This window comes from Arvicanthis niloticus, chromosome 17, assembly GCF_011762505.2.
Source record: "Arvicanthis niloticus isolate mArvNil1 chromosome 17, mArvNil1.pat.X, whole genome shotgun sequence".
NCBI lineage: Eukaryota > Metazoa > Chordata > Mammalia > Rodentia > Muridae > Arvicanthis > Arvicanthis niloticus.
This window is the reverse complement of record NC_047674.1, coordinates 1,670,888-1,696,772: the sequence shown is the minus strand read 5'-3', so window position 1 is coordinate 1,696,772 and position 25,885 is coordinate 1,670,888. Positions and strand designations below refer to the sequence as shown.

General features: G+C 39.5%; 1 protein-coding gene across 1 annotated transcript in view; it reads left to right on the top strand.

Moving 5' to 3' along the window:
* The window catches only part of Man2a1 (mannosidase alpha class 2A member 1), a 160,481-nt gene that overhangs the window by 48,442 nt on the left and 86,154 nt on the right, over positions 1-25,885 (top strand). The window contains exons 5-8 of the mRNA XM_034521634.2: positions 1,913-2,040; positions 11,454-11,627; positions 18,810-18,996; positions 21,568-21,745. Coding sequence (XP_034377525.1) covers positions 1,913-2,040; positions 11,454-11,627; positions 18,810-18,996; positions 21,568-21,745 — 667 coding nt within the window. The remainder of the gene's footprint in view (positions 1-1,912; positions 2,041-11,453; positions 11,628-18,809; positions 18,997-21,567; positions 21,746-25,885) is intronic.

Here is a 25,885-nt window from a genome sequence, read left to right as displayed (position 1 = left end):
ATTACTGCAAAGCAATGTCTCCTTCCTCACTCCCAATGTTCATTAATATCTCTCTATTAAACACGTAGACTTGGGAACTTAAAGTCACCTTTGTGCTGTCACAGTATTTATCTCTTCTTGCTCCAGTCATACCCAGATTTCCCAGAGACAAGTTTTTATCCCTCTCTGGTCCTCTTTCTTGCTTTCTACCACCATCAACATTATTGGAACTCCATTCTAAATGACCTATTCTTACTGATTTATTTTATATGTGAGCTTGACCTAATTTAATTTACTTGTTAATTACAAATATTAAATGGACAGTCTCATGCATCTGTTTCTCAAAGCAGGCCGTTCGGTGCCAGGCATGTAATGACACATGCTAATTCCCTCTCCTGGTGCTTACATTCTATTGGTGGGGAGGAGGGAGAAGCAGACAAGAATAAACAGGTAATTTTAGTTTGTGATAAAGGCTATGTTATATACTGAGGAGGTAGAGGGAAGTGCTAAATTGCTCGGGGACTCATGGAGACTTCTGGATAAATTATATTCGAGTTGAGACACCAAGGCAGCTGGAACCATCCAGGTTGATGAAGAGGAGCAATATGAAATTGCTTGGTACCGTTTAGTAAGAAAGAGGCTTAGTCATTAGGATAACCATTGTGTACAGAAAGGAGCCCAAATGCTGCATCAGAGGGGCATCCATGGTGTTTCAAGGAAGGGGATTTACTAATAATGATGCAGCTGGATTTATTTTTTTTTTTCTATTTCACTTTAGTTCTTATTGACTTGTAGGTTCTGTCTAGTCAAGCTCAGCAAATAATTTGTTTTTAAGCAATTGTATCTGAACATTCCCAAAATATGTGCTGATTAGGAGAGTGAGATGATAAAATTGATAGCATGCCCATGTTTGATGGGTACGGGGTTACCGTCTACACACCAGCCCGCACATACAGCCTCTGCACACCAGGCTGTGCTTACACGCAGGTACCAACCTCTTGTTTTGAGGACAGTGATCAGATCCGCATGGCCTCTGGAGTGTGGCAGAGTTAGACCTAAGGGTCAGCGCAGAACAAGTAACTAAAAAAGCCTGTTGTCCACAAGAGAGGAGGGCTGCATAGTCATGGACTTTGACAGAGTCTTAAGTAAGTGCAGGTTTTAGAGATTCCAGCTCTTTCTGGTCATGTCTTGATGACATGTCCTGACTCTCAGGACTTCCATTCCATGCCTCACAAGCTGACAGTCTTTGAGACTGCAGATACAGTCTTTGACTATTCTACTTCTTTGGATACTTTCATGTTTCTGGTACTCATAATTTTCTTTTCTTCTTAGAGAAAGTTATGTTCATAATTAACAATTAGTACTTATTGTCTTGTATGATATTATTACAGAGAAATACTCAACTGACAAATAACAGTAATGACACAGCTTTTCAACCAATCATTAAAAAAAAGAGCTACATAGCCCACAATTTAGTATAACGGAAGCATGGTGGTTAATTACTGTATTTACCAAGCAGTGTGCTTAATTACCGTAAGTGTGTCCCAGGGACAGAGGTAAATGCCACCTTTTGATATGGTATATTGGAACAGATACCATCCTTGAAATGGCAGCGCTCCAAACACCAAGCACATGGCCCAAGTACAGTGTCCTATGAGATTTAGAAACAAACCATGTGGCTCCTGCTGTGAGGAGTCTTTGTGTTATGCCTGTGTGGCAAAAGTGTCCTAGGAAAAGAAGGGTCACCCAAGATCCTTTACTATGAGTACTTCATCCTCAGGGTCTGGAGTTGAAATTCTATTACTTGTTTAAAATAATTTCCCCCCTCCCTCATGTAATTACTGGCCATTTGTAAGGATTGACCTTAGATATTTATGCCTTTTATTTTCTTCTGTGAACTTTGTTATCTTAACTCTATTTGTCTCCTCCCTAGTTTACTACAGAATGGTCAGCTTGAAATTGTGACAGGTGGCTGGGTTATGCCTGATGAAGCCAGTACACATTATTTTGCCTTAATTGACCAACTAATTGAAGGGCATCAATGGCTGGAAAAAAATCTAGGTATGTATTTATATCTGTTCCCCCCCTCCCCTTTCATTTGGGCTGTTTTAGGAAGGGACACTTGGGGGGGGATCTGAAATAATTTCCCTAATAATTGTCGAACAATTTATGCTTCATTAATTGTATTTATTGGGTCTCAATTATATGGACATATGGTAGTTTCGCTGAATATTATTCATCTTGTTTTATATCTTATTTATTGATTTTCATTTGTTTAGAAGCTTATTATTTTAATTATATATTAGTTAATACTTGTTGGTAAGAGTCAAGACCCTATTATTAGCTAAATTCAAATTGAGGGTGGGAAAGAAAAAATAGAAGGCATTTATGTGTTGTATCATGGAGAATTCTGGAGGTAGAGGAGTTATGGTAGCTACAGGGAATATAACTTACACTATTGAGGTTGTTTCCTTGGGCTCACTTTGTTTGTGTGTTGGTCTGTACCCTGTTTTTTTCTAGGCAGTGTATAAGAAAGTTGGCCCTAGGCAGCAGAAACATTCTCCTCCAACTCCCCTCACCCCCCACCCCTCCCAACCCCCCCCCCAACCCCCCCAACCCCCACCCCCGCTCCAGGATGAGGTTTTTGTTTTTTTTGTCTTTGTTTTTTCTTCAGTACTTTAAGCCATGTGCTTAGTGCTGAGGTAGAGGACTTGTGTTAAGGCAGTGATTGCCTAGGGCCGTGAGCTGTGAGGAGCGGGTGTGCTCGAGCGCTGCTTCTTGGCAGTTTGCACACCGAACGCTTTTCCCTAACTGAGCCACAACCGCAGAACTACTGCGCACACTTGCTGCCACGTAGGATCGGGCTGTTTGAGGTGCACCAATGAGGCATGTCCACATGGCAGGTGCTGATTGGGACAGGCAGGGGTATAAAAAGGATGACCGTTAAGGGGCTGAGACAGAAGGGCATCCAGAGAGAGGAGAGGACAGAAGGGCATCCAGAGAGAGAGAGGGGAGAGAGGGGTTTTGAGAAAGAGACAATGGTTAAGGATCCTGAATAAATTGCATTGAAAAGAACTCTGAGTTGCTTCATTCCTGTCTGCTGGTCAGATAGAGACGTGACAGTGAGCGATCTCCTCTGGAGGATTTGTGTTAAGGCAGTTGTCGCCTAGGGCAGTGAGTGACCTCACCTGGACTGTGATGGCAGGTCCTCTGTGTGACTGGACCCATGGAGGATGATGTTGGGCTGACAGCATCAGACATCCTTTACAACTCACCAAAACCTAGCACTCACTGGTATCTCCTTTATGGCTGCCACACAACATGAAGCTCTTTGCAAGTATTTCATACCTCAATATAACTTTTATGCTTTTCTTTATGATAAGCATTTGTGATTTTTATTGAAGTTATTTCTGGATAATTTTTATTTTTTCTTCATTAGGAATTAAAGTCTCTGATTATTATAATTATTTCTTTCCTTTTCATTTTAACACAATTTTAAATCTAGTGCGAAGTAATCCCAGAAAACTTCCACACATGCCTAACATGACACATCCACTAACATTTTGACACATTCACTTCAATCTTTTTTCTCTTCTCATACCACTGTTGTAGTTGTAATTGTTTTTGGAAATTTGGAGAATACATTGCAGATACTACATCTGTGGAAATGCATTGTTACAGCTGGGCTGAGATTCTAACCTCAGAAACTTTACAAGTGAGTCGTCAGCCCTTGGCTGTTACTGGGCTCTTGGAGTTTTTAAATTTGAATGACTTACTGCTTTTAAAAAGCATATCACGTGTTTAGCATTTGCTTCCTTCAGGAACCTGGCACCTTAGCATGCCTTTGCTTGTCTGAGTAGCACCCAGTAGAAGCCCTGGGCACTGAATGTGTGATGAGTTTCTCAGTTGATAGCATGTCATGCATATTCTTCTGATTGGTTGCTAGAAGGATTACCTGTGCATACAGGGCTGACTCTTTGGAACATGTCCTCCTCTGGACATAGTCAATGTTCCTTTTATCTTTGGCGCCTTAACACTATCCTAAGTCATAGCTGTGTGACAGTATTCTGAAGTTCATAGTGGTTTTTTTGGAGGGTGTGTAAAAACAGGATTCATTTTCCTGCTGCATATAAGAAACACACCTCAACATCCAGGATAGACATTACCTCAAGGTAAAGGATTGAATAAAGATAATCTTAAAAAATGGACCTAAAAAGCAAGGTGAGGTAGCCATTTTAATATCTTAACAAAATAGACTTCAAGCCAAAGTTAATCAAAAGATATTGGGAAGGACAGTTCATACTAATCAAAGGAAAAGTCCATTAAGATGACATTCTAATTCTTTTCTATTTTTTTCATGTGTTACGTGCATATATTATATATTTTAAACTTTTCGTTGATTCTTTGTGAGTTTCACATCATGAACCACAGTCCCACTCATCTCCCATCCCCTCATATCTACTTTTGATCATTGCAAACTCCCTGCTAAAACACGCATGCACGCACACACGTATGCACGCGCGAACATACACAACACCACTATCACCACCAACAACAAAAACCAATGTATAAAAAATATCTCAGCATGGAAGCTGTAGTATGTCACACTGTGTCCCACAATGTATCCTGTATCCACACATCTTTACTTGCAAATATTCATTGCAAGAGTCATTGGTCTGGCTTGAGATCTCTGGCTACTGTGACACAATCAGTATTGAATCCTCACTGGGACTCCTCCGAGATATCCTGTTGTTGCCCTGTGTCGTGGAGATCCTGCAGATTTGAATCAGCAGGACTGACCCCTTTACATGTCCCAACTGTTCACAAATATATAGATTTTGGGGTGGGCCAGTTCCAAATCGTCGATCTGAGCCTGGGTGGTAGCTGAGCTGGGCAACCTGCCAGCTCTTCCTTATCTGCACCACTAGGGTGAGCTTTCCAGCAGTGCTTCAGCTAGGCCACACAATGCTGCCATTTGTAGGAGGCAGGATCAGCTTTCCTGTTCTCAGCTCTTGGGGCTACCTCCAGAGCTAACTCCACTGTGCTGTCTAGACATGTGCAGGACCCACTCTCTAAAGTACTGCAGCCAGAGAGGGGCAGGGCCAGCTCTCCTGCTTTCTTGACTCAAGGACCAGCTTTCCTGACTGCTTCAGTTGGTGAGAGACCAGGGCAGGGGAGGGCATCACTGCTGTAGCATCCTTACCACCTCAGAGCAGAGTGGCAGGGTCAACTCTCCTTTGCCATGTCCTGGGGCTGGTTCATCCACTCCTCTTAAACCTGGGCCAGCACTCCTGTGCTGCCCAGACAAGATCCAGGACCCACTCTCCTGAGTACTACAGCTGGTGAGGGACAGGGACCCTGGGCCCAATTCTCCTGACTGCCACAGGTGGTGAGGGATGTTGGGAGGGGATGGTACAGGCTCATAAGCTTTAACAAGTCAGCAAACCAGGGTGATCGTGTGGGGGTGAGGGAAAACTTACCAACCTGTACAGGATGACCCCTTCCCTTAAATATTGAAATATGTCCTAAGCAAAGAGATTCATTGTATACAAACATGGACTTTTGAATTTTTCTTAATATTTAGCATTTGTTAAGATATGGCTTACACATATTTCAGTGCATGAATCTTGAGAGATTGGTGAGTTTTGACAGATATACATACTTGTTTCATCCTTACCCAGGGGCACTTTCTCATCCTCCTCTCTACCTTCCAGCCAAATGCTCCCTGTTACTGTAGAGGATTTTCTCTTTTTTAAGAACTCACATATGGACCTACAGCACACTCCTTTGCATTTAGTTTCTTTGTTCAGTATACTTTTGTCTTACAGCTCGGTTGAGACAGATTCATGTATAATAATGTGCATTTACCTATAGTCTGATGTGCCTCTGTCACAGGCTTTTTTTTTTTTTTTTTGCCTTTTTTAAAAAGAAGCCCTGCCTTCATGGCTCTGGGGATTGGTTCTAGAAGTCCCCACAGATACCAAATGCAAGGCCCCGTCAACAAAATGGCATAGTATGTACATAAAACTAGATGTGGCTGAGCTCAAGGCCCTGTGTTTGATTCTTAGCATCACATGACACCTCTAGTCCCAGCACTCAGGAGGTGGAGGCCGGGTATTTGGGAGTTTGAGGGCAGCCTTGTCTACCTAGTAGATTCCAGGCTGGCTTGGGATACATGAAAGCTCATAACTGCTTCTAACTCCAGTTCTACAGGATCTGATGCCCTCTTCCTGGCTTCTTAGATACTTCATGCAACCTGTGCACATACTTTTACAGGCAGGCAAAACACTCATATACACAAAATAAAAAAAATAAATAAACACAAGGGGAAATATCTGGAATATGTTGGCTAAGCAAGAAACAGTCCCATGTTAACTGGACAAATCCTGACGCATGACCATGAGTCATGTTTGCATTCGTGTAGATCCTCAGTTCCCCTCAGCTACGTTTCTACAGCTTTTATTGTGAAAGTTTTGTTTCTTTGTTGAACTTGGTTCTAGATACTTTATGTTGTTAGTTGCCATTGTAAATGAGATTTATTTTCTTGATTTCAGTTAGGAGTAGTTACGGGTAGTGTGTATAGCTGCGTGTATTGATTTTTTTGTATAACAATCTTACATCTTTTCACTACCGTAAAGTTTTTGTGATAGGTTTGAGTATATGTTGCTAACTCACCTCTGTTTATGGCTGAGTAGTGTTTGACTTTTATACTAGATTCCTGTCATCTGTCCATAGTGTGCTTCTAGGTGTTAGCTGCGTGACAAGGGTGTAGTTACGTACCAGCTGTTTCTAAGTGTGTGCTTCCCTGTCTGATAAATCCTGGGAATAGGCTTGCTATAGTTCTGAGAGAGCTTCTCAAGTGCTTTTACTATTGTACATTCAACTAGCAACAAACTTGTTCCATAGTTTGGCCAATATTTCTTGTACTAGACTTTGCAGGTAACAATTTCAGGAAATAGAAGTGACTTTATTGTTTCTCTTTCTCAGCTGAGGATGGGGGTGCGGTTGGTGTTCATTACCTATGGTTTTGCCTGTTTTGATGTTTTCAAGTCTTCATTCCCTGTCTGTGTGGGAATCTGAGCAGTTGTTCATGTGTATACTGTGTGGAGATTTCCTACCATACTGCAATCGTTCATTTGTTGTTTAAGATTTTATTACTCTCTCTGTCCATGTCTGGGTCTCTTGTGTTCTCTCTCTCTCTCTCTCTCTCTCTCTCTCTCTCTCTCTCTCTCTCTCTCTCTCTCTGCATGTGTGCAGGTGTGTAGTGTATGAGTGAGCGCACAGATGTGTATGTATCTGGTGGGTGTATGGTAGTCACAAGGCAACTTTCAGGGGTTTGCTCTCTCCCTCCACCCTGATGTTTGGGCTGAATTCAGGACATCGAGATGGCACCAAAGTGCTTTACTCACTGAGCCATCTTGCTAGACTGTGTTCTTTTATCTTTAATGATAACCATCATAGTTTGATTTTCTTTTGCTGTGATAAAATACTCTGACAATGCAACTTAAAGGAGAAAGGGCTTATTTTAGCTCACAGTTGCAAGTTACCACCCATCAGGATGAGGAAGCTGAAGGAGGTGCTTGAAGCAGCTTCTCGCATCTACTCTACACAAAGAGCAGTGAAGGCAAATTAGAGCTCAGCTTGCCTTCCCACACACATATCCCAGGCTATACCCTGCCAAGACCCTAACCTGCAATCAAGAGGTGTCTTCAGTCATCAATTAAAGCAGTCAAGACAACCCCCACAGCTGTATCCAAGACCCATCACCCAGGTGACTTTAGAATCTGCCAAGTCTACAATGAACACTAGCCATGATGATGTCTTGTTTCTTTTAACTGTTTTAATACTAATATTTAAGACAACTGTTGAGTTGTATGTGTGAATGTGTAACTGTATAAATTTAGTGAGTTTACTTTATCTTTTTATTACTAATAGTTTATATAATTTATATATATAGTAAATATGTACTTCCTTACATATGAAGATTATCTGTGCAATAGTTAATGTTTAGACCATGAGTCTGTTTGCTTTGTTCAAGTCTTCTGTAGTCACATGTTAACAATAATATTTGCCTTTCTTATTTCAGATATTTAATGAAATTGTTTAGATATGCTAAATATATTTTTTATTGGCTTATGTAGATATTTTAATACTTTTCAATTTGTAGTACATACTGTATTTGTTTCAGATATCTATTAACAGTATGTAGTTTTTCTAATTTGTTCTATAAGTGTGATAGCAGTTTGCTCAATTAAAAAGTCATTGACTTCCAGAGCAAATCCCATTTGGTTTGGGTGCTGTGGGGTTCAATCTGTTTAGTGTTTTATGTTTTATGATTTTTATATTTGTTTTCAAAAATGAGATTAGATTTCTTTCTTAATGTGCTACATTTATGTGAATTATTTACTGGCTTATGATATTTAATGTAATAACTAGTCAGATTGTATCCTTTACATTCCAAGAATCTTATGGACATTTGAAAAACTTACTGTAAGAGTTTGTGCCCAAAGAACCTTCTGTTCTAGGTAGATTTTTTTTAAATTTATGTTAAAAATATTTATATAATTATAGATATAATCTGATTTTTATCTGAAATTTTGATTAAATTGTTTTATTGGAAACCATACCACATCAACATTTTCATTATTTATAATGTAAAATAATAGATATGTATATAGTAATCTTTGTATTAAGCAGTACTTTTATATAAGTAATTGGTGTTCTTTGTAGAAAAGTAGGACAGTAAGATTTCAGCAGAATTCAAGAAGTTGATGATTTGTAAATATATGTGATGTATACTATTATAATAGTCTGAATTTTTTTATATTACTCCTTCTTCTTACCCTATTGTTTAAAGAAAAGTCTAATGCCAGGGAAAACACCAGCGAGTTCTAGAATCCCAGAGTCTCCCCAGCTCTGACCTTCCTTCCTGTCACAGTTTTTAAGAAGTGCAGTTTCCTTCTTCCCTCCAGTATTGTTTGTGGATTCCTTTTCCCATTGCAGCCAGTTGCTCCTCTGTGGTCCAGTGATTTAGATAGGGAAAAGATTATCAATGATGCTGCAGTTCTAAAGTATGGACACTAAACTCTCTGATGTTTGACATGCTTGCTGTCCTGGGTCCAGTCTTACCTTCTCCTTTATTTGTGATGATACCCAGTCCTTAAATTTCATACTCATAAAGTGTTCTAGGGCCTGACTTAGGAAAGACACTGTGCCTCCTGAACACAGGTTCATGTGCATTTTGTTTGATGGACCATGTGACAGTAAGTCAGAGGTGCTCTGTCTCTATCTCTAAACACTTAATCGTGTATTTGCTCAGAAAACAGGGCACTTTCATATGTAAAAGGAAGGAAGTTGTCAAACCAGGGGATAAGCAAGGATGCCAAGAGACCGTCCTATTCACAGGTGGCATCCAGAGTTCTTCAACCACTCCAACACCACTTTAGTTAGAGGCTACTATTCCTGCTCAGAGTTAAGTGTCTGGTCCAGGACTGTATGTTGCATTCAGTTGTCATGTCTTTAGTTTGCTTTAATCTTGAGCATTTCCTCAGCTTGTTGTTGTTGTTGGGTTTTTGTTGTTGTGTTGGTTTTTTTTTTTTTTTTTTTTTCTTTTGAGTTTCTTGACCACAATACTTTGAAGAGTATAAGCCAGTTTGGGGGAAAGTATGTCACTATGGTTAGATTATTACTATAGTATTTATCTCTGGCTGTGTATTGTGCTGTGGTTTCTCTTATCCCCTGTATCTTATGAGATGCATATGATTATCTCCCTGTACCAATGTTGGCTGTGCTAACCTTGATTAGTTTGTTAAGGTCTATCTGATAAGCTTATTTCTCATACATTAAAGTTTCTCTTTCTAAATAATAGTTTGTAGGAGGGGATGGGAGATATGACTCTGCAGTTATAACCAGTGACTCTTCTTCCAGAGGGATGATTCATAGCACCCAGTTGGATAGCTCATAACCACCTTTAATTCTAGCTACTGGGGATCTAATGCTCTCTTCTGAACTGTGTGAATACCCATATCTATGTTCACATAACCACGAGGGATACAAATACTTCATGTCTGAGGTTTACTATCGCTATGATGAAACACTGTGACCAAGAGTAACTTGCAGAAGAAAAGGAGTTTATTTGGCTTACACTTGTACATCTCCATTCATCATGAAGGAGGTCAGGACAGGAACTCAAACAGGGCAGGAACCTCTAGGCAGGAGCTGGTGCAGAGGCCATGGAGGAGTGCTGTTCCCTGGCTTGCTCCCCATGGCTTGCTCTGCCTACTGTCTTATAGAACCCAGGACCACCAGCCCAGGGGCTACTTCTGATGGATCTTCCATCTTCCATCATCAATCACTAATTAAGAAAGTGCTGTATAGACTTGTCTACAGCCCAGTGTAATGGAGGCGCTTTCTCATTTGAGGTTCCTTTCTCTCAGATGTCTATTGTTTGTATCAAGTTGACATAAAACTCATCACCACAGTTAATAAAGGTAAAATATAACAAATTCATAGGAGATACATCAAGAGTAAGAACGATCCTTCTTGTGTGTACATGCATGAGTTTTGACTTACTTGGGTCTTGACTTTTCCTCCTCAAGTCTCCTTTGTTGTCTTCCTGTGCTATATGTTAGAATTATTCAGCAAGGTTTTTCTGCTGTCTTATGAGTTACTCTGGGTCATAGCTATTTGAATGATAGTATTTCCTACTAGATCCAGGGTCAGCTTTAAGTCATTTTTGTAACCCTCAGGCCTTCCATATTTGTAGATGTGTGAAAGAGTGCTGAACAAGTGCTTAAATGAAAAACAAAACAAACAACAAAAAATAAAAACCCCCATGCACAGCTCTATTAGTTAAGCCAAGTTTTATACCGTGCATGAAAGTCTTATTTGAGAGTCTTGAACAACTGAATGACCAGATTTGAATAATGCTAGATGAATATCCATGTGTCATTAACTCTAGCCTGTGCATTTATTTATGTTTGCCTCATTTCATTCTTTAAAACAGAGGCACATTTTGGCTGATGGCTCTTGTAACTGATCTGAGCCCTGTTTAAAGATTCCATTAACCTCATTCAAGGTAGAGTGGAAGGAAGAGCATCAGAAACCCTTGAGATGCGGTGACACACTGTGACGTCATCCAGTCAGTTCTGACAGTGTGACATGGTGATGTTGGGCTGTTTGAAGGTGTCAGTGGCAGACTGTTGGGAGTTGGAGGTATAAGTTGAGTTGAAGGATCAGCAGTTCCTGTGTTGTTTAACCCCTCACGACAGACACACTGGGTATTCCTCTACCTACAGTAGTTGGCAGTCAAGTAATCATAGCTGTGAGGTTGTATAATGAGAGCACCCTTAATCTTCAAGCCCAGGAGACTGGAGTGCTGATGTGTCTCGGTGCAGCGTAACTTATTTCACTTATCATTAAGACAAAACAAAAAGTGAAAAAAGAACGTAAACACTTTGTTTCTTCATCAACAGGAGTGAAACCTCGATCGGGCTGGTCCATAGATCCCTTTGGACATTCACCCACAATGGCTTATCTTCTAAAACGTGCTGGATTTTCACACATGCTCATCCAGAGAGTCCATTATGCAGTGAAAAAACACTTCTCTTTGCAAAAAACGCTGGAATTTTTCTGGAGACAGAATTGGGGTATGTATAATCTGACAAAAGCTGGTGACTGCATTGACCAACGCGTAAGGTCTCGGGGCTCTGAGCTTATGGCAGTGTGTGTGTGTCTTAGTTACTTTTCTATTGCTGTGAAGAGACACCAAGACCAAGGCAACTTAGAAAAGAAAAGATACTTTGGTGCTCATGGCTCCAGAGAGTCCATGATCCTCATAGTGTGGGGCATGACAGCAGGCATGCTGACATGGCACTGGAGCAGTAGACCATAGACATAATTATGAAACAGAATGGCACTGGCTTTCAACACCTCATAGCTCACCCTAGTGACTGGCCTCCTCCAACACCACACACCTCCTCCAATAGGGCCACACCTTCTAATCCTTCCCCAAACGTTCCGTCAACTGGGACCAGCATTCAAACAGATGAACCTGGGAGTCTATTCTCACTCAAAACTCCACACCACAGAAACTGTTACTTGTAGTACAGGCTTTGAATATTAGACTGCTTTAAAATAGTTTTTGGTATAGGACAATTATTTCCCATTGTATTCGTGTCAAGATTCTTAGAAATATTGATATCAATTCATGTTCAGAAAATCATGAAGTTGTTTTTATGAGCAGCAGAAACAAGTGGATACAAGCATTTAGTGTTTGTGCCAGCTGGTGCGTTTACGGTTTTGCTTTTCATAATGATGACTATATTTATTTATCCCATGCAGTAAATATGGTTCGTTAGATCAGTGGTTCTCAACCCTCCTAGTGCTGTGACCCTAATACAGTTCCTCAGGCTGTGGTGTCCCCTGACCTTAATATTATTTTTCTCGCTACATTTTTCTACTGTTATGAATAATAATGTAAATATTTCTGGAGATAGAGGTTTGCCAACGGGGCCCTGACTCACAGGTTGGGAACCGCTAGTCTAGTGGGGAAAACACTATTTTCTCAGAAATTGAGCATGAGTTAGAATTCATGCAGCCATGTCTCAGGCCCAGTTAGTGTTCCTTCCCTCTCCCTTGTCTCTGTGTCTTATGAAAAATTTCCTTGCAGTGACATAGATTCTGTCCTCCCAGAGAGTCCTCATCCTACCTGTACGCTGACAAATTAAGACACAATTTACACTCTTTTCTCTGGAGGAGACTGTGTATATGGGAGGTCTTGCCTTTACCAACCCCCATTAAATAAGAACATCTTATTTATTTATTTTTTGAGATTATAATATAATTGAATTAAATTATAAGTAACATATTCCTCCCTTCCCCTTTCTCCTTCCAGACCCTTCCATGTACCCTGCTAGCCTAGCTCTCTTTCAAATCCATGGCCTCACTTTTCATTAATTGTTACTGCATGCATGCTTGTATAAAATATAGTTTCTGTATTGTTACTTGTATTCATGTTTTCAGGGCTGACCTTTTGGTATTGGCCATATTCAATCTCTGTCTTATGAGAAAGGTAGAATTGGTGTGCTCTTCCTTGGGGAAGAAGACTGTTTGACCTGCTCCCAACATCCCTTAGTCCGTGGGGTTCTCTGTGTAGAGTTTCGAGGCCTTTTGGCCTTTTCCCATCTACTTAGCATGGCCGTTGGTTTCCTCCTGTTCAGATCTCCTTTGGTTAGGCATGTGGGTTGGCCTTTATGGGTGTACCTTGACATCAGTAAGAGGTACACACTCCTTGTCTTCTGGCTCTTACAATCTTTCCACCCTCTCTTCCACAATTGGTCCTGTTTTCCTTAACTGGTTTTTGCAGATATCCAGGCTACATGCTGAAATCTGGAGATTGGGAGCCTAGAAGCCTTCAGTCATAGAGATCTGGTGACATTTGTCTTTCAGTGTCTAGGTTACCTCACTCAGTATAATCTTTTCTAGTTCTAGATTTGTTGATTCTTTTGCTTTGCTTTGTTTTATTTCTTTTTTCTATGTTCTAAAGTTCTCTGATATTTATTATTATATTCATTGACTGGATTTGCATTTGGTTTGTTCATGTTTTCCCATCTTTTTGAGTCACACCATAAGCCATTTATTTGTGCTCTGATTTAAAAAAAAATGTAATGTAGGCATCGAGAGCTATCAGTCTCCCTCATGGAGTGGCTTTCAGTGTCTCGGGCTTTCTATGTCTTAGGCGTTCAGTGTCTTGGGGGTTTTGTTGTGTTTCATTTTCATTTAGTTCCAGCAAGAGTTTTATTCCATTCTGACCCATTCATTATTCAGTACTTAGTTATTTATTCTCCTTGAATTTGCTTATTTATTAGTGATTTGTTTGCTGTCAATTTTATTTCATTGTTGTCTCAAAGGATAAAGGGAAAAACTTCTACCTATTGGATTTATAAAGATTTGTGTATGAGTGTGTGTGTCTGTGTGCATGCAGTCAACACACACACACATTCATGATACAAGTCTCTGTTGGGGAAGCTGCGTGCTGCTGAGTAGAATGTGTATTCTTTGGTGTTTGTGTGGGATATTTTATAGATATCTGTAAGTCCATTTGTTGTGTGATATCAATTAATTCTGATGTTTTTCTGTTTAATTATTGTTCAGATAACCTGTCTATTAGAGAAAGTGTGGTGTTGAAGTTATCTATGGTTAATTGAATCATGTTACTGTTTCTTTAAATCCAGTAGTAGATATTTTAGGAAATTGGGTACCCCAGAGTTTGGTATATATTGGTTTAGGATAGTCATGTCTTCTTATTTAACTGTTCCCTTGGCTGAAATGAAATGTCCCTCTCTATCAATTCTGAGTAATTTTAGTTTAATTCAGACAGCATTGCCTGTTGGCTCTGTGGTCCCATTTTATTGAAGAACTTTTGTTCATTCTTTTTACTCTGAGGTGGTGTGTATCTTGTAGGTAACAGATTTTGTTTATTCATTTTTAAGATTTTTTATTTGTTTATGTATTTTATGTATATGTCTGCATACCAGACGAGAGCATCAGATCCCACTGTGGATGGTCATGAGCCACCATGTGGCTGCTGGGAATTGAACTCAGGTCCTGCAATGAGCAACTAGTGTTCTTAAATGCTGAGTCATCTCTCCCACCCTAGATTTTGTTTATTGACCCATTCATTCAGTCTGTGCCTTTTGACTGGAGAATTGAGTCTATTAATATTTAAAGTTATTACTGAAATATGTGTGTTAATTATGGTCATGATATTGTTGATATTTGGTGTTGTTGTTTATGGTCTCATTATTATTTTGTATTTTAATAATTATGGCTCCATATTTCTTTCTAGTCTCTCTGGTATGCTCAGTTCTCTCTTTGGTGTGAAATAATGCTTCCTGAATTTTTTTTTTGTTTGATTACTTGGATATGTTTTTGTTTAGGCTGTTTATATCATGGAAAGTTTTTTAGTTGGTATTTTTTTTTTTTTTTTTTTTTTTTGTATTTTGTTTCCTTTTTCTGTCATGGCAGATGGTTTTGCTGGGTATATTATTTTAGGTTGGCTATCATAGTCTTTTAGGACTTGGTTACTTTTCTTTAAACTCAACTCTTCTTGGATTTTAAAGTTTCTAATTACAAATCAGATGTTATTCTAGTGGGTTTTCTTTTATATGTGACTTGTGTTTTTTTTTCCTCTTGCATCTTTCAATATACTTTCTTTGTTATATATATTTAGTGTGTTAGCTATGATATGCATGGATATTTTCTTTTCTTCTGTTTTAGATGCTTTCTGGGCTTCTTTTATACCTGTAAGTGTGCTTTCCCTTGGTTTTGGGCAACTTTTATGATCTTGTTGAAGATATAGTCTGTCTCATTGACTTGGGATTCTTCTTTCTAATCTATGCCTATAATTGAAAGGCTTTTTTTTTTTAAATGGTTTCCCACACTTCCTATGTGTTCCTTTCCCATGTTTTATTTTTTTTACTCTGCATACAGGATTTTGTACTTATTTTTGAGTCCTTATATTCTGTCTTATGCTTGATTCATTCCTCTTGTCAAGCTTTTCTTTGAGTTTTCTAGTTGAATTGTTAGGATCTCCAAATCTGTCTTCATTTCAGCTTGAGTCTTCTTTGGTGTTTGTATTCCCTGGCTGAGTTCTGTTCCCAGGTCTTGGATTGTCTTTGTCACTTTTACCATACATTCTGCTTCACATTTTCTTGGTTATTCAGGCATTTATTTTCCTTAAGCTTTTTATCCATAATTTCGTTGATCTGTTTCTTTGTGATTTCTATGAATTTTCTGAATTTTTGATGGTTTATGATTTTGTTTTAAATCCTGATTCTTGGGGTTCATCTATGTAATTTTCATTGATAAACATTTCTACAGGACTGGTAGGTTCTGGAGAGAAGAAACTGGTTTGATCTATTGCTGGTATTTTTGTGATGAGATATGGGTGTGTGGACTTTTTTGTTGTTGTTGTTGTTGTTGTTGTTGTTAGTTGAGTGTGTTCTGGACAGAGCAGCTTTGTCAGAAGAGAGGATAGGTCAGCTGTGTTGGACCTAATGGTTGGGTATAGCTTGGGTGAAATGAAGTCAAATGGACAAAGAGGACCGGGCTGGTTTATAAACTGTGTTTCCCACTTCAAGGCTGGAGTTTGGAGGTAGATCTTGCTGGCTTGAAAGGTTGTATGTGATTGGAAGGATCCTGTTTATTGGGGTATAGATAGGATGATCTTGGCCAATGTCTAGAGCTCCTTTGCAGAGTAGGCAGGGGAGGCAAGAATCGGCTAGTTCATTGGTTGTAGAACCCAGGCTGGATCTGGTGGATTTTGGAAAATACATGGATAGGAAAGTAAGGTGACCTCACCAGGCTAGACCCTGGTATAGGAGGACATGGGAACTCTAGTTAACAAGTGGGGTGATTGGAAGCTTTGCAGAGAATCTGTGGGTATTTGCAGATAGGGTAGGTCCTAGTATAAGTTTAAAAGTTGACTGTGGCAGATACGGGGTTGTTCAAACAGGTTGAGTAAAGGATGTGAGACTCTGTAGAAGCTTAGAGGTTGGTTACTACACAAGTGCGATCATATAGTCTAAGCAGGCCAGGGCACTGGTAGGGGGATCTGAACTAGATATGGCAGATTTTGGAAAAATCATGGTGTGAAAGTCAGGGTTATTTACCAGCTATACTCAGATGAGGATGTGGAACATTTAAATCTGGGTACCAGTGGGTTGCTTTTATTTTTTGAATCTTTATTGTAGGGCATACCTTTATGAAATGCTTTGTGATTCACCCCCTCAGTAAGTCTCTCTAACTGTCCTGAGTTGATATAATCTTTTTATGGCAAAGAAATGGAAGCTTAGGTTTGTGAAGACATTTGTGGGGAGGTAGAACTTAGTGTCCTATAGTTCCCAAAGCTGAAGCCTCTGCCCCAGTACCACTGTGGTTGAGTCTGACTTCCGTCTCTGAAAAAGGACTTCCTTGCTTAAAGGCTGTGAAAAGGTTACTGACTACCTTACACTTGCTTCCTGAACTACCAATGTTTCAGAAAAAAAGTTGTTTTTACATCAAGAAAATAACTTTCTTATATGTGTTCCTATGTTTCAATAAGGAACGTAATTAGTTATATTATCTATGTACCTATCATCTATTGACCTATCTATCATCTGTCTCATCTACCTCTTATCTATCTGTATCTATTTATATTATTATCTATCATGTATCTACATCTATGGATCCTCTATCTCTAACATCATCTATCTTCAACATCATCTGTCATATCTATCTAGGCTATCATCTATCTCTATCAGTCATCTGTCTATGTACCCATCTTTCTATCTATATTTAATTCTGGAAAAACTCACCCTGCAGGGAGGCCTAGATCTTGAAGGGTGTTTTTTACATCAGGTAGTTTAACCAAATACATTTTATTCTGAAAAATAATTAATTTGTAGAAACTTTGCCTAAACAATTGGTGTGTTTGAAGTTACTTCAAATTATCAGTTGGTAAGAAATTACTGAGAAGTTTTCTGTATTTACCACAGCTAGAAGATATTCTGTGTATAAGGAAATTACATTTTACATGCAAATTTTACATGTAAAATTACATTTTAATGTAGCATAATATACACACATCCAGGAGATTAAACTATGTAAAATAAGCTACATGGTGGAGGATGTTAGGAAAGATACTAGGTCCAGGCTATATCTTGATCAAATAAGAAATCAAGAGGTTATACTACCAGTTTTGGGACTTGAGACAAGCGGCTGATATACCTGAAGCAAGCATAGTGCCCATTGTCCTCGATGTCAAACTTAGGGGTGTAGGTCATTGACACTTGCAGGGGACAGCAGAAAAACACAGGTTTTGATTAGTTTAAAATTTTGCCAAAGATGTGGTTAAAGCCTGTTAGGGTCTCTCAGATAAGTTTGAGAGGCTTCTTGAAAGATGGTTTCAAATTAGGTATAGCTTGTTTGTGTGTTTTGTTCTTAATGAAGCAGTTATTTTCATTGTTAAAAAATATTCTCTGACTGCCTTGTCCTTATTAAAGAAGCGATACCCGTTGTAGAAACTGGAAATCCACTAATGCAGAAAAGGAGGGTGCTGCTAAAGCCCAGCACCATCCCTACAAACCTCTAGTCTTCCTGGTGGGCTGCTTCTGCCCTGTAGCCCCATGCTGAGACTGAGGTCTTAACTGGAACACATTCCTCTATCAGTGGCTAGTATGTAGTTCCCATACTATTTTGGTTTGCTTTGACTTTTGAATTGTAAGTTCCCCTTTGTGATGGAAAATACCGCTGACTCATTCCTGTGACTAGCAGGAGAGACTCCATGAACTTTCCAGTGTCACTCTCTCTCCTGCCAGGGGAATCAGCCTTTCTCTGGGGCTTTCCTCCTCTGCCCACCTTTCCTCCTTTGTTCCCTCAGTTCCCCTCTTATTATTCGTCTTCTCACTGAGCCTCCCTGGTTGACCTAACTGTCACAGTGTGTCCCTAGGAACAGATGTAGCAGAAGCTGGCAGCTCAGCACTGACAAGGTCGAGATTTTGCATGAGCCATCTGTAACTCTTACTTTTGCTCAGGTTGTGTCCTCCAGGTCAGCAATTGCTGGTTCACCAGGGACATTTCTATTTCAGTTCTAGTAGATAGAAGAGGGGAGTGAGGGTGAGCTAGAGACCTTCCTTCAGCTGTGGCTGTGAAGTGCTTCTGGAGTATAAAAATGCCTGCTGATTTACTGCACAGCTTGCATTTCCTAGATATGTATAAAATGATGGCATTTGGGTAGTTTTGGAGAGAAACAATTTCATGAGTGGAAATATGTGGACTTTCTATTTTAGATCTTGGATCTGTCACAGACATTTTGTGCCATATGATGCCCTTCTACAGCTACGACATCCCCCACACCTGCGGACCTGATCCTAAAATATGCTGCCAGTTTGATTTTAAACGGCTTCCTGGAGGCAGATATGGTTGTCCCTGGGGAGTTCCCCCAGAAGCAATATCTCCTGGAAATGTCCAAAGCAGGTATTAAAATATGTGTTTTGTGACACATCAAAACACTGTGGCCGCTCACTTCCGTGTTATTGAAGGGCTGACCAAGTGGGTGTTGGCAGCCAGCATTATTCTCATTCAGACCAGATCTAATGCAACTTCAGAATGTCAGCACCTCAACCATGCCTTTGTGCATTATAATTTAGTGGCAAGTGAACAATGGTAGATCAATACACAATGGCTAACTTATAATGTGCTGTTATTACCATCTCCTTTGCACTCACTGTAAAAGCTTTCTACTGTGTTTGATTGATTTCATATACTTCTGTTGATAATAAGACTGTTGGTCCTCATTGTACAAAGTGGTAAGAAAAGCAACTCAACTGCAAAAACACATTTAAAATGGAGCACATGGAGAGTATAATTATCTCTTACCTTAATAACAATTTCAGTAATGGTGACTTGCACAGTTCCGATGAATACATATTTCTGTATCTTTCTGATGTTTTTGAGTTACAGAAGACTTTAATTAGAATTATTTATACTTAAGTACATTAGAATAAAAACTGCAAGGATGGACCACTTCAGAAAAAAATGCAATAACGAAGGAGACTTCTCATTTCAAGTTAGGTATAGTTTCTCATCTTGGTTCCTATAAAGTTCAGTTACTACACTAAAAGCGAGAAATGTGCACTACGCTCTGTTGTAATGCAGATACACCAAATTCTGCTAGAAAAAATACAGTTTTCAAATAAATTAATAATTATAATTATGTATTATTAATTTATCATCTGTATATTTAAAAGTTACTTTTAAATAGTTTAGTAAAGTAACAGTTCTGGGTTCTCTGGTATTTTTAAGTGTATAGATATATATATATAGATAGATAGATGTGTGTATGTATATGTATATATCATACATATTATATATGTATCAATTACATATACATGCTTATAAATAAATAATTAAAGAAATATGGGCTATGAGTTTGAGAGAGAGCAAGGGGGAGGCTACATGGGGATAGTTGAATAACTTTTTAAATAAATAGCTATGATAGTATATAAATCTGTTTGTAACGGTTATGAAGGATAACAAAGTAAAGGCATGATAATGCTCGTACTCTCTTTTCTCTCTGTGTATAAACCACACATACAAGCTTTGGTTTATTTATTAGTCAACATTTTTATTATTATTACTAATATTATTATAGTTGAGTACTCATCTATAGTACATGTTTTATCTGTTGTTATATTTTATTTTAATTCCTTTTACAGGGGGTGTGATTTCTGTTTCATTTTTCATGTGCACTTGAAATGATAAATAATAATTAAAAATATATTTAGAAAATGTGGAATTTAAGTACTTGGTAATAAAGATTAACTATCTCACCAAATGCTAATCTCAGAAAACTAAGAGTCATATATTATTTGAAATCACTACAGGTATATTTTACTCAACAAGCCACTAAACTTAAGAATTATACATTATATGAAATTACTATGATGATACTTTAAAGCTATTAAATTCTTGCTAAAAATTTGTATTTGCAAAGCAGTTTCAGAAAGTATAAATTTCAGAATGTCCATATGGGATTCTAAGTTTAATTAAATGTTATTTTCATAAAATACCTCTTACTGATGTTCTTTGAGGTACTTTCATAAGTTTTATATTGGGGATTGGAATTTACTTTTGGATAATCTTTGAAGTGAAGATGGAATACTAGGCGAAAACACACTCCTGTCATTTAAACACGAGTTCCATAAGCTTTCACTCTCTCCACCCTGAGTGGCTCTGGCTTCATCTGCTTATTTAATTTCATTTTGTGAGCCTATCTTCCTGTTTGCTCAATGGTGTCCCAACTCAGTGTCCCCCAAAGGGAGTTCTTCCAGAACACTGACTCGGAAGCATACAAGCTGTTGACGTCAGCATGCTGTGTTTGCTTGGCCTTGGGGGTCATGGTTCACAGGCCAAGAGAGTGGAAACCAGAATAGCAAATTCAGGTGCCAAGCAGGAGCCATTGACCAGGACAGTGTGACAGTGGCCAGGCTGTTGGTGGCAGCTGTACAGTGAGTGTCTGGTCCTTTGGAAGGAAAATATTAAAATTCTAGGAAATATTTGGTGTCATGATTTATACTGTTTAATCATTTTCTAAATTTTCTTTTTCACATTTTACTATTAGACTATTAGATTTTTGGTTGTTAGAAAGTGGGATATTAGAGTAGAGCACAGTTCAGTATTGATATATAGCTGAGAGACCCTACGTCTTTCCTTGTGAGCTATTGTAAAACATGGGCTGTCTGGTGTCTTAATCGCTGTGTTGAGGAAGGGGATTTCAAGAAGACCTTGGTATCTCAGTTGGCTGTGATGTGTCGAGGGTTATCCACTGGGAAACAGTGTGACTTCTCTATGGTAAGAATTTGTAGCCATTTAAAACAGGCAATAAGTGATGGAGAAAATCTGTCTTGTAAATTTCACTTTACCTGAATTTTAAAAGGAATTAATATTTTTCATATAGTACACCTTTGGTTTCTAAGCTTTTTCCTGAGCTGCCATGTCAGTTTTACCTGATACAGTTTTTTTATGTCTTCCCCTTCCCTTTCACAGGGCTCAGATGCTACTGGATCAGTACCGGAAAAAGTCCAAACTTTTCCGCACTAAAGTTCTTTTGGCTCCACTAGGAGATGATTTTCGGTTCAGTGAATACACAGAATGGGATCTGCAGTACAGGAACTATGAGCAACTATTTAATTACATGAACTCTCAGCCCCATCTTCATGTGAAGGTGAGGAGACAGCCTTGATGTCTTTGAAGTTGGGCCTCCATCTTTTACTGAGACCTTACCACAATATCCAGTGTTTCTGTCCTGTTTCCCTGGAACCTGCCCATATTAAACACAAATATAAATTTATCATACTCAGTGGTACCATTTCCAAAAGTCTTCCTTTCCTCCTGCGTGACAAAATTTAGTGCCTGGGGATTAGAGAAGCATTCCTTTTATGTGATTTTAAAAAATGTGCACCTACTAAGTCTCGGCTTCTGCTTCAGGGTGTCTCCTTTGTTTCCAGCACGGAAAGGTTACTGTTTTCTCCTGCCTGTTGCCTCCTGTGGTTTACTGATGTGACCGGCTGTTAGGAGTGAGCATTTCATGGGTTTGATAAATGTCCTGTGTTCAGAGAATACACTTTCACTTTTTCCTAAGTGGGATAATTTTGAAAATAATCAGTTGCTTGTGGATTTTATTGTTTTTTTTTTGTTTGTTGTATGTTTGTTTGTTTGTTTGTTTGTTTAACGAACAGAGATAGCTGCTTTCTCTTCATGGCCATGTCCCAGCGCTCAGGAGCTTAGGGCCACCCCTGTTCCAAATGTGTCCACCTAGAGCAAATCGTAGGTGCCATGTTTTATCTATAACCTTAAAAAGTAGCAGTAATTTAGTAACAGGAATCTACACAGGATGGTATTTTCTCAGCCATATATAACATGTTTTACTTGAGACATGTTTCAAATAGGACACATATATTGCATCTGGACAGCAAAACCTTTTAAAGTTTTGCTTCAAGTATGTCTTGGAGATTCTGTGTGAAGCATTCACTGTTAAGCATGTTTGTTACAGTCACATCTGCCTCTCTTTCTCCGCTCCTTGGGATTCACAAGCTCCTGCCTGTTTCCTGTGATGTCTCAACCACCCTCTTCATTCATTTTCAAAATGTTATTTTGTTTTTGAGATTGTAACTGCACCCTTTCCCCCTTCCTTTTTCTTCCTTTAAACCCTTCTATATACTCCTGCTTGCTCTCTTCCAAATTCATGTCCTCTTTCCTTTTTTTTTTTTTAAACGGTTGGTATATATGCACACGTGTATACACATATTCTTAAAAACAATCTGCTCAGACTGTACGGTGTTAATTTTCAGGCTGACCATTTGGTATCGGAAATGGAAGACTATTTGTCACCCCCTTAGCATTCCTTGGCTGCCTGTAGTTCTCTGTGTGGGTTCAAGGCCTCTTGGGCTTTTCCTGTTCACTTTGGCATGATTGTTGGCTGTCTCTGTTCAGCTCGTGGTTAAGCAGCCAAGTTATTGTATATGTATAAAGTAAGACATTGTTGATATAGCCTCTCACATTCCTTGGAGACAGGCACTTCCACTGCCTCCTTACTAAACCAGCAGATTCCCTAACTACATTCTAAGTAATTGTCCTCATAGCCACAAACACATATAGTCCTCACCCCTGTCAAGGAGACTTGTCATTCTTTTACCCTCCTGTGTGTTGTCCAGTATCTCTGGTATCCATTTGATAGTTTATAGCCTACTTTAAACAATTCTACAAATGTTTCGTATTTAGCTTGTTTTCAGTTTTTCTAGTATAAAGAACACTGCTTGAACATGTTAGGCAAGTTTTAACTACCATAAGAATCTCTCTCTCTCTCTCTCTCTCTCTCTCTCTCTCTCTCTCTCTCTCTGTCTCTCTCTCTCTGTCTCTCTCACTCTCTCTGTGTGTGTGTGGTGTGTGTATGTGTGTGTGACAGACATGGGACATGGGGCCTGTATCACCTGGTAGGCACACTAAGGGACTCCATCTAGTGTTTCAGCTGCAGTTTTCTAGGGAGTGACTTGTTCCACAGCTACAAGCAGACTTTATATTGCCAGAGCTGTGTTTTCTTGCATTTTTATTATTTTAAAAATCGTTTACTTTCTGTATATGGGTATTGCACATATGTCTGTGTACTACATGAATGAAGTGCTCAAGGAGGCCAGAAGAGGTCCTCAAATTCCCTGGAACTGTAGTTGCAGAAGGTTATTAGCTGTTGTGTGGGTGTTTTCAGCCAAACCCAGGTCCTCTGGAAGGGTAGCCAGTGTTCGTTGCCACTGAGCCATCTCTCCACACTTCATCTCCCATTGTATCCTTCTAATAAATGTGCTAGGCTTTTATCTCTATGGTAGATACTGAAGAGAAACATCTTGCGCTTGGGGAGGGATACTCATGGCTCATCATAGTTTCAGATGTCTGAGGGTCCCTTGTCTCTGTGTTTCTGGCCTTGTGAAGCAAGTACACATCACGGTGGGAGGGCACAGTGGAGAGATGCTGACCCTCGTAGAAGGAGGGCATAGTGGAAAGATGCTGACCCTTGTGGCAGCCAAGGAGCAGAGAGAAGGATTCAGAAAACACCAGGGTCTCAGTCTGCTTTGAAGAGCATAGCCAGTGAGCTGCTTCCTCTATATAGGTCTCACCCACTAAAGCATTCCTCACTTCCTACTGAGCCATCAAATCAGAATCCAGTGTTCACACATGAGCCTTTGGGGACTGCAGAATGAAACCATAGTAATAGACACAGTGGCTTACTTCCCATTGGCCTGGAAATAAGAAAGTCAGTTGCTGTTCTGTCCTCTTATCTTTTAGTGTGTGTGAATTGTATTGCATAATGTGTTTCTCTGAGGTTTCCATATGTGTCATGTATTGTTCTCATGTTTTCCATATTAGTTGCTGCTTCTTCCGTCTAAAATTCTCATTTTACTCCTTGATGGTCCAATTCCCTTTCTAGTTCCTTTCCCTTTAGAGTTCACATAGGAGAGAAAACATTCTACTTGCTTTTCTGACTTTCTGAGTGAAAATTATTTCATTCATCTGGATGCTCTCCAGGTCCACCCACTTCACTGTATCCAGTATGATGCTGTTGCTGGTTGTTTCTCTTCCTCTCCCTCCCTCTCCCCCTCCTCCTCCTCTTCCTCCCTTATGGCTGAGTAATAATCCATGTGTATATGTGCGACATGCCCTTGTCCATTTACTTACTGATGGACATCTAGACAGGTTCCGTAACGTGGCTATTGTAAGTGGCACTTCAGCAAACATGGACATACAGTATCATACACTGCCTTAGGTTAGTCCGTGGTAGTCAGTGCTTCACATGCTTAGGTCCACAAGCATGTCTGGAATAGAGTTCAGTGAGTGAGGCCAGGATCAAGATAGACTTCTCCATGAGGATTCACAGTGCCATAGGCTTGTAGTTCCACATGTGTCTATGTAAACTTTTAATTCCTACAGAAAACAAACACAAAACAAAACAAAAACACAAAACAAAAAACAAACCTCAAACCTTTTATCTCTTGTTGGAACTGTATTTCATCTGCGGATCTGGATGAGCTAACTTTTGGGCACCATGCATTTGACATGTTTGGTGTATTAATAATGCCGGTGGCCTTTGCAGCTTAAGCTTATATCCAGCAACCTTGAGAGCCCAGTTCTGTCATCTGTCCTTGTGTGTGTTGTCTGCTGGGTCTTTATGTCTCATGCAGTGACTGGGCAAGTACCCTATAGTGGGTGTGGTGGGTGCACAGCCCTCCCCATGCGTTCGGCTCTCCCAGTGTCTGCCTCCTTAGGCTTTGGCTGCTCTTGGGCACCAGCCTTGTGGTCCTCGGCATTCTCCCGCTCGCTGCTTCTGCTCAGATCAGGGGAGTCTACTTTGTAACTGACAAAACACTTTGATCTGAAAGCTTCTCCATTCTTTCTCATAGGATCAAGGTGGAGAAGTATGATACGTGAGGTGTTTTGAGGCTAAAATTGTTTCCAGATCTCTGGAGCATTTTGCACTTTGTCAGAGTTTCACTGCTGCCTGGTCTACCTTCATCTGAACTACTGTTTGTTTAAATCCTCCAGCGCGTTGAGCCTCTGTGTGATTTTGGGTCTGTAGACTTGTGCATCTAAATAGTTCTTTAAACAGCTTACATAGGCATGTTTTCTCTTAAATTTGTGCCTTGGTACAATTCAAAAAAACAGTCACTGGCATCGGACACTCCCCTCTTGTCATTTAGGAGTTTAACGTTTGTGCCTGTGCCAGCATGGAACTCTTTCTAAAAATTTATTAATTTTTCCTTTCTGCATAATAACTTTATTAATGAATTAATCACATAAAGTAGTAATTAATTGTTAG